The sequence below is a fragment of the Bubalus kerabau genome, chromosome 3, assembly GCF_029407905.1.
Source record: "Bubalus kerabau isolate K-KA32 ecotype Philippines breed swamp buffalo chromosome 3, PCC_UOA_SB_1v2, whole genome shotgun sequence".
NCBI classification, from domain to species: Eukaryota; Metazoa; Chordata; class Mammalia; order Artiodactyla; family Bovidae; genus Bubalus; species Bubalus kerabau.
In genome coordinates, this window is record NC_073626.1 from 181,087,960 (window position 1) to 181,096,647 (window position 8,688).

The window sequence follows — 8,688 nt, forward strand, 5'->3', positions numbered from 1 at the left end:
CAGAATGGGTTAGATTATGATGATGTCACCATACAGGTGACAGGTGGAGGCATGAAGTGGCATTGTCCCGTCACAAGGGCTTGGGCGTCTTAGGTGGCTGCACCGAGGGGGCCCCGGAAGGGCAATGCGCTGTCCCAAGGGAGGGCTGCCCTTGGGGTGTGATGTGGGGCAAGGGGCTCCACAGAGGTGGAGTCCAGGAGGACCACTGTCTTGAGAGGTGGAAAGGGACCTTGCCCCACCCTTTTCCTAAGAAGGGGAGAACTGGTTCAAACCCAGGCGGGGGCTCACCGCATCACCCCCTTCCCCTGCCAGATGACCGCCCCGGCCCCCACGGCTCATACCTGGAGAACCCCCCGCCCCAAAGCAGCCCTCACCCCTGGCATTGTCCGCCGGTCCCACCAGCCTGAACTACACTTCCCGAGGTGCTCCGGGGTCCCCAGAGGCGGGGTCCACTTGGGCTGTGGTTGGGGGGTGGGAAGGGGTCGGCACGTGCCGCCGGTCCCAGCCAATGCGGAGCCCGGTGGGGAGGTCACGTGTCGCTGTTTGGAGCTTTTGTGCGCGCCCGGGTCTGTTGGTGCTCAGAGTGTGGCCAGGCGGCTCGGACGGAGCAGGTGGGTGTGGGACTCTCGGGACGAGGCGGCGGCGGTAGGCCGGGGGCAGTGAGAGGGACGCGGCGAGCGGGAGGGGCCGGCCCTGGGGCAGCGACCCCCTGCTGGAGGCCGGCGGGCGGGGCCGCGGGCCGTAAAGGGGCTGGAGGGCGGGGTGGGGGGTCGCTCCGCTTTGTGTGTGGCTCGGGCGGAGCCTGGCTTTGTCCCTGGCTCCCTGGGGGCGCGGCTGTGGTGGGGAGGGGGTGCGGCCAGCTGGGCGAGCCCGCCGAGGTAGCCCCGAGATGCCTTCGAGGAGACAATAGGGGGCGTAGGCCCATCCTCCCCCGCCCCCCTGCAGGCGCGGCCCCCGCTGGGGTCCCCATTGTTTGAAGGGGCGGGGCGGCGCCCCCAGGGAGCGACCTGAGGGCCAGACTGCGGGGCCGGAAAGGGCAGCGCCCCCGCGCAGTGTTCGTGAGGCTGCCCACGGAAGGCTGACACCCCACGAGAGCTGTCCAGTCCTCTCGGCTCAGGGGCGCGGACGGCTTTGGGTGGCGGAAGACTGGGAGCGAAGGAAAGAGGTGGCGAGCCGATGGCGGGTACCCCACGGTTTCCTCCCGAGTACTAGCACCTCCCGGCCAGCTGCGGCGGGGCTGGGGGTGAGGGGGGCGGGGGCCCGCCTCAAGGTGTTTTTGGCGGGAGTTGATGGGGGGCTAGTCCGCACGGGGAGAGCCCGGGGTGGGCGGAGTTACCCGGATGGGACCGTTAGCCCCGCCCACCCCTCCCCTTCCCACGCGCGCGGGCTCCGGGGTGTTGAGAGTTCGGGGAGATTCGAAAAGGCGCGGGGAGGAAGGGGCGGGGCCCGGGGCCGGAGTGCAGGGCGGGCTCTGATTGGCCGGGGGGCGGCCTGCCGCTATTCCTCGCCCGGACCAGGGCCACGCCCATCCTGGTTCTCGTGCGGGGAGTCTCACGCTCGTCCGACGGGCTTAGACAGTTTCCCTGTTTCCGATTTTAAGTTCCCGCTGTTGAGAACTTGTATTCCTACGTGTTTGACACTAGACTTGGGTCTGCAGGAATCATGACCTTTGAAAAGATCAAGGAATGTAGGTTTTTTTTCGTGGAAAAATACTGCACAAGGCAGCAAATAGGTGTAACCTAAGACCTAAAGCTTCATAAAATTGTTGATAATTCATGTTAACCCGCTGTTGAATGAGGACCTTAAACCGCAGGAACAATAGGAGTGAGACATTATTGGTTAATACTAGTTTGGGCGTTTTGTTTTCCACATGGCAGACACAGACAAAGCAGGGGTGGGTATTTCTCGTTTGCACAATGAGTGGTAGGCAGTGTTAAGATGGCTCCGGTCTCACTAGGCGTTGAATCTGCACTATCTTCTCACCAGGAGGAGAATATACTGAGGGGCGGGGACCTTGTGATTTAAATCCCTGTCTAATTTTAAAAATCTTAAGTATATTTTGAACGGGCAAGCTCACTTAACCTCTTCTACAACCAACATTCTATTCAATTCAGGTTTCCCAGTATTTGAGTATTTTATGATTTTTAAATAATTTTCTAACTAATGATGTCATATTTAATTCCACAGTAGTGGGGTTTTTTGACATTGACTTATATGGATGTGATTTGAGATCCCTTTGAATCAATGACATGGAAATGCAAAGAAATTGATTGCATGCTTTTGAAAATCGTTTTCAGGGTTTTCCTTGCCAGTGAATCGTGTAGAGTACACTGCCAGTCTCTTGTCTTCTCTTCACCATGGCTTCTTCTGGTAGGTGATCTGTGTGGAAAAGCTGAAATTGTGACGGGCTTCTAATTTTAGAATAGGAGATGGCTCAGGTCTTAAGCCATCTTAATTTGGCACTTGTGTTTTGGTCTTACCAAAAAAATCTTACTTTATAAATTGGAGAGCAATTAAAGCAGAAAAATTACCACTTGAATGTACTGAGAGTACATAGTTAATTGTTTCATTATTCGACGATTTGGTTTGGTCTAAAGCAAAATGTGGAGTTTTGCATGTTTTTGTTCTGTTCAGGGAAATGATTGTCAAATACTGATGTCTCAGAATGGTATTTATCAATCCAAAAATGTTGAGCTTTGCTTTTCTGGGACATAGTATTTAGATAATAATTTCTTGCCTGTAAACACAGCTGCTTCACCAGCCCTCATTCTATTCATTAAATTGATTTGGCTTTTAGAAAACGATAGAACAGTTTATTAGAATAGGAAAAACTCCATTTTTCTGAATATATTATAAATATGATCAAATCCAGATATCCAGGTGAAGGAACTGGAGAAGCGTGCCTCAGGCCAGGCTTTTGAGCTGATTCTCAGCCCTCGATCAAAAGAATCTGTCCCAGAATTTCCCCTTTCCCCTCCTAAGAAGAAGGATCTTTCCCTGGAGGAAATTCAGAAGAAATTAGAAGCTGCAGAAGAAAGACGCAAGGTAAACACCAATTTACAGAAAACCAGATATTTATTAATGTAACGTGGCCAGTCTGTTTTGTAAGAGGATGAAAACAGAATTGTAGCTAGGTGGTGACTATAACTGAAAATTACAGCGCCAGTGGCGGGGAGAGAATACCAGCCATCATTTATTGAGCTCCTATTGTGTACTATCTCCTTTAACTTATATAGTTCTCCTTTCTACTTTGACCCTAGAGGGTAGGTGTTGTCTGAGATACTGGATTAGAAAATGTTCTCAGGAAAGTTAAATCATTTTCCTGAGTCATACAGTTAGAGAGTACTGGAGCTAGAGTTTAAGCCCAGTTCTGTCTGAAACCAAAATTCATACTTTTCATGCTTTCTCTTTGGAAAATAGATTGTTGTTGATTCATTTTTTTGTCTCTTAAGGTTTTGGGGTTTGGTTTTTTAAGTTTGTGTGTAAATCTGTGGTTTTTTAGTTTTTGTTTTGTTTTTTGAGAGCAGTACAATAAAAACATTTTAAATTGCTAGCGACATGATTGTGTTGCTCAGCTGTCATACTGGTATTATGGTAGCTTTTATCTAGTACTTCTATATTAAAGTAGCTATCTTTAAAAAGAACTAATCAAAAAATTCAGCAAATATTAATATGCTTGTTATAGAAAAACTGAGAACCACAGAAGTTTATAAATAAATTAGAAAATTCATATCCTACTTCGCAGAAATAACTACTGGTAACATTTTGGTGTATTTCTCTCTTCAGCGTCCTTCTAGTTGTTAAGAATTATACATAAATTCTCATTTAGTCCCTCTTTCTAGCAACTCTTGATTGGGGTGCATGGGTCTAATTTTAAAATTAGAGAAATGAAGGCACAGAAAGGTGAAGTGGTCAACGTGCCTGCAACCAGCGCAGCTTGGTGCTTTGAAGTCTGGTACCTTTAACCCCACACATGCACTTTGGGGCCCTGTTCAGCTGCCGTAGCGTGTGCTGGGCACGTTTCAGTGCCACGTGTGTGCTGTGTGTGCGCTGACCCACTGTCAACAGTGAATTACCTCCCCAGGAAGAGTGGCTGTATTTGCAATGGTGTTTCATCTGCTACCTGCTCTTCTATTTAGTCCACGTTGATGCATTCCATGTAGTTTGAGTTCATGGAAGAGATGTAGCTGAAGGCAGGACAGAATTTTTTTTTTAAGGAATCAACACTGGCCCTGTAGTCATTAGCCAGAGCTTTACATAGTTATTGGCTAAATATAGTGAAACTCTTATCATGACTGGTATTTTGAAGAAGAGAATTAACAGAACCAATGGCAGATGCTCTGAAGTTTTCCTGCAAGTTGATGCTTCCAAACACATCGGAATCCGGTAATAAGCTATTCTGAGTCTGTTGAAGGAGGCACACCATGGTAACAGAGCTCCACTGGTCTCGAAGTTAATGCAGTGTCCATAAGAAAAACGCTAATAAGCTTTTCCTTAAAACAAATCCTTTGGCTTAAATAGTAATCTGGAGGTTTAATCTTAAATTTTTTTATGATATCTGTGGATTTTCTTTTTATCGATATGGTTACATTTTTTACAATGAACTCATTTTCTTTAGGTAGCCTTTGAAGTTAAAAAATCAAAATTCTTTACAATAAAGTGCCATTTCTAAGTATATATCACTCAAATCATCTTGATACCATTATGTGGTAAATTTTACAAAGATTTCCTTAAGGAATAATTGGGCAAGAATCTCTGAACAGATATGAGCAGTTTTCCAAAGTAAATAAAAACACTAGAAAATATAATTTTTACAGTATTCTGATAGGATAATTCAGGTCCTGACTTCAGTATTATTTAAAGGGATCTAACTTTCTATCTTCAGTCCTCTCAATAATTTCTTCTGTGATTTGACCTAATGCTGTATAACATTTCAGAGAGCCTAGCCTATTAAACTTTTTTCCAGTCCCATGAAGCTGAGGTCTTGAAGCAGCTTGCTGAGAAACGGGAGCACGAGAAAGAAGTGCTTCAGAAGGCGATAGAGGAGAACAACAACTTCAGTAAGATGGCGGAAGAGAAGCTGACCCACAAGATGGAGGCCAACAAAGAGAACCGAGAGGCGCAGATGGCCGCCAAGCTGGAGCGCTTGCGGGAGAAGGTCGGTGCCCCGGCCCGGGAGGCGCGGGAGCCGGGGTGCGATGCGCCACTGAGACGCGTGAGCTCTGCCTTGATCACGCGTGCTGGGTGTCTTGGTCATTCATTTTGTGGTTAACAAGTTAAATCAGAGATGTCTTATTTTAAAGTAAGGAATATTCACTAATTTGCAGCTCAATTGCATGTTCTTGGGAAGAGCAGTAGAAGGCTGAATCATTAGGTTCAATGAGTGACCTAGGAAGTTTGAAGATGATGAGTTAGAACTCTAATTATGTGATTCCCATAATATATAGAATAATAATATATTATTACACATGTCATATAATGTATGTACTAATGCTGATTTGGGCCTCTTGGGGGCATGACCTTGCAGGCTTTTCACTTGACTGGTGGATATACTATCTCTTTACAGGACAAGCACATTGAAGAAGTGCGGAAGAACAAAGAATCCAAAGATCCTGCTGATGAGACTGAAGCCGACTAATTTGCTCTGAGAACTGACTTTCTCCCCCTCCCCTTCCTAAATATCCAAAGACTGTACTGGCCAGTGTCATTTTACTTTTGCCCTCCTGACAAATATTCTAGAAGCTGATGTAGGACTGTATAGGTAGATCCAGACGGTATGATGTTGTTTTAGGGGCTGAAGGGGAGAAACGAAAAGTGTTTTACTCTTTTTCTAAAGTGTTGAAGTCTTTCTAATGTAGCTATTTTTCTTGTTGCATCTTTTCTACTTCAGTACACCTGGTGTGCTGGGTTAATGGCTAGTACTGTATTGGCTCCGTGAAAACATGTCTGTGAAAAGAGTATGTAGTGGCTTCTTTCAGATTGTTAGATGCTGAATATCTGTTCACTTTTAAATCCCAATTCTGTCCCGATCTTACAGACGCTACTGTACTTGAATGGTTAATAAAACTGCACAGTGCTGTTGGTGGCAGTGCTTCTTTCTGTCCAGGTGATAAGTTGTCCAGTGATAGAGACCCTCTAGTTTATATTTGTTCCAGATGGGGCCTCGAGGCTGGTAGAAACACCCCGTACACGCATCACTGCGAGTTCTCTGCCCTGGAGTTTCTTGCTCTGGAGTTGTTTGCATTGTCTTCTTCCACAATCCTCACTTTGTTGTGATGCCTCAGCCCAGATCAGCTGTTATGATAGTCTTTCAGATGTTTATTTGCAAACAAGCATTTTTTGTTTTCTGTGTCCCCATTAAAAAGGCAGACTGAAGGCGCAAATGGTGTTTCTAGAGAACAGTTTAGAGAAACCTTAAGATCCTAGTTAGAGATATCGGATGCTTTATTTGCTTTACGTTACAGGCTGGGGTTGGGGGTGAATCCTAACACTTTCCTGCCTTAGGAACCATTTCTCAAGAATCAAAAGATGAGTGAAACTTTCAGTACCCCTCTAGCAAGCCCTGTAACTGACAGAGGGAACCTTTTCTCTGGAGCAGCAGTGACTTGGGTGGGGAAGGTTGTGGTTGCTTCGTCTCGCATCCAGAGGCTACAGGGTTTACAGTCTCCACCGGCTTGCCTCTGAATTCCGGGAAAGCCTTTGGCAGCTTTCCTAGGCTATTTGGGAAATAGCCTTAATTACATATGATTATTTGCTTCTCAGACTATCTGCAGAAAAGCTCTCGGAAGCCACACACTTCCAGTGAAAGAGTTTCCAGGATGTCTGCTAATACTGCAGTGGGGTCAGCATGTTGCCACATTTATGCCTCTGCAGCTCTTGATTTGGGTTTTATCAAACTTAGAAGGATAGCCTATCAACCTTCCTATGTTGTTAGGATTAAAGGAATGTGTGTGTGTGTGTGTGTACAGTAGAGCACACTTAAAACTGTATTTAGTGTATATATATATCACTAATAATGATAACTTTTTAACCAGAGGCTAGTGAGGGAGCTAGTAAGTTTATATTGAGTTGCAAATGACTGCAGCTTTTAAGTGGCTTGAACTGACTTAGAAATTTATAAGGTGATCAATTGTAGGGGTTCTGAAAGAAGATCGAATTTAAAGAGTCATGGCTGTATAGGGCAAACAGGAAAAAGATCAAGTGTAGTTCAGTATAATGATGGCAATATCTAAACACATAGGCCGAAGTGAAGCTTGTGTGCAGAAATGCACCTCTGTCCGTCTTTGATCTGTCCTATAGTAGGTATTAGAGGTTTGCGTGGGTGAGATGGTACCCATGGGAACCTTTAAAGCACCAGTTCTGAGTAGCTTGGATATAAAGATGGCCTGAAAGTAGAAATTCATCCGAGTTATGATACTAGATGTCCTACAGAGAGCCGTAGGTTTTTGTTCCTGTGGGACATGTGGAGAACGGAACAGAGATCAGGAAAAAGAAGAGGGTCTAAGATACGCCTGAGGAGGGATCCCCAGTTGGTTACAGCCACCCCATGGTGGCCCTGACTTGGTGTCAAAAGTTCCCACCTTGTGGTAGCGGTTGTCACAGGGAACTGAAGGAGATCCATCTTACCCATAAGATCAGACGCCCTGGCTTTTCTGTTTTACCTCTGACCTTCAGAGAGGTACTAGTCCTGGGCCTCAGTTTTCTCAAACATAAAAAGAGAAGATTGAATTAGGTTAAATAACTGCCACTCAAATTCTTTGCCTATGACTTGGAAGGAGGGCTTCCCAGATGGCTTAGTGGTAAAGAATCCACCTGCCAATGCAGGAGACTCAGGTTCAATCCCCTGGAGGAGGAAATGGTAACCCAGTATTCCCGCCAGGAGAATCCCATGGACAGAGGAACCTGTCCTCTGGGGGTCTCAAAGAGTTGGGCATGACTGAGCAACTGAGCACACACACGTGCACAGCTTGGAGGAAAGGAGGAACGGGTGTCCAGGAGCTCCTGGGGATTGTCAGAGCCCTGGGCCGGAGGACTCGGTCCTGTCTTGAGTGAGCCAGGCCAGCCTCTCCTGGCAGCTCTTCTGTCAGAGGTCAGAAGTGGTTTGACTGCAGCCTGGGGGCTGTTGCCATAGAGCACACTCTTTCCTTTGACTTGAGTGGAAAATGAGGTGCATCCCTTCCTCTTGAGGCTTTAGTACTTGGACGTGGTGATTGGCCTCGGCAGAAAGGAGGGGCTTGAGGGATGGGAAGAAAGCCCTTAAATCCACATTTAACAAACAGCTAGAATGTGCCCAACTTTGAGCTATGTGCTAGCGATGCAAAGATGAAATGGGGTCCCCGTGCATCTTGTGTTTATGCCTGAAGCGGGCGGGGAGGTTGTGGAACGCCTTAGTGAGAATATGGCCTCAACCCCATGCTTGTACTCTGCCAAGTGTGTTTCAGTGGAGGGTATAACCACAGGATTTGGTGGTCTGGGAAGCTTAATAGAGGAGAGAAGACTTGAGGCAGTCCTCCAAGAAATCAGATATGGACTTGATAACACTTCACTGGGAGGTTTTTGCAGAAACTAATCTGCAATTCGTTATATGAGTGAATTTTGAAACTGGTCAATAACGTTCGGGTAACAAAGGACATTAATATGTCTCTTGTGAGTAGGTTGTTAACATGTACTTTATGAGGACTTTTCATG

The 8,688-nt window shown here is 46.5% G+C and overlaps 1 protein-coding gene across 1 annotated transcript; it reads left to right on the top strand.

The window, feature by feature from the left end:
• Nucleotides 1-577: 577 nt before the first annotated feature.
• Nucleotides 578-6,077, top strand: STMN1 (stathmin 1). Its single transcript, XM_055574070.1, has 5 exons — nt 578-611; nt 2,298-2,370; nt 2,873-3,045; nt 4,967-5,158; nt 5,567-6,077. Exons 2-5 carry the CDS (start codon nt 2,358-2,360, stop codon nt 5,636-5,638), a joined length of 450 nt encoding a protein of 149 aa, XP_055430045.1. The 5' UTR covers nt 578-611; nt 2,298-2,357; the 3' UTR covers nt 5,639-6,077.
• The last annotated feature ends 2,611 nt before the right edge of the window (nt 6,078-8,688 follow it).

Excerpts from the sequence above, each read along its gene's own strand:
- STMN1 (XM_055574070.1), top strand. Across the intron at positions 3,046-4,966 it reads CTGCAGAAGAAAGACGCAAG|TCCCATGAAGCTGAGGTCTT; the intron begins GTAAACACCAAT and ends ACTTTTTTCCAG. Across the intron at positions 5,159-5,566 it reads TGGAGCGCTTGCGGGAGAAG|GACAAGCACATTGAAGAAGT; the intron begins GTCGGTGCCCCG and ends ATCTCTTTACAG.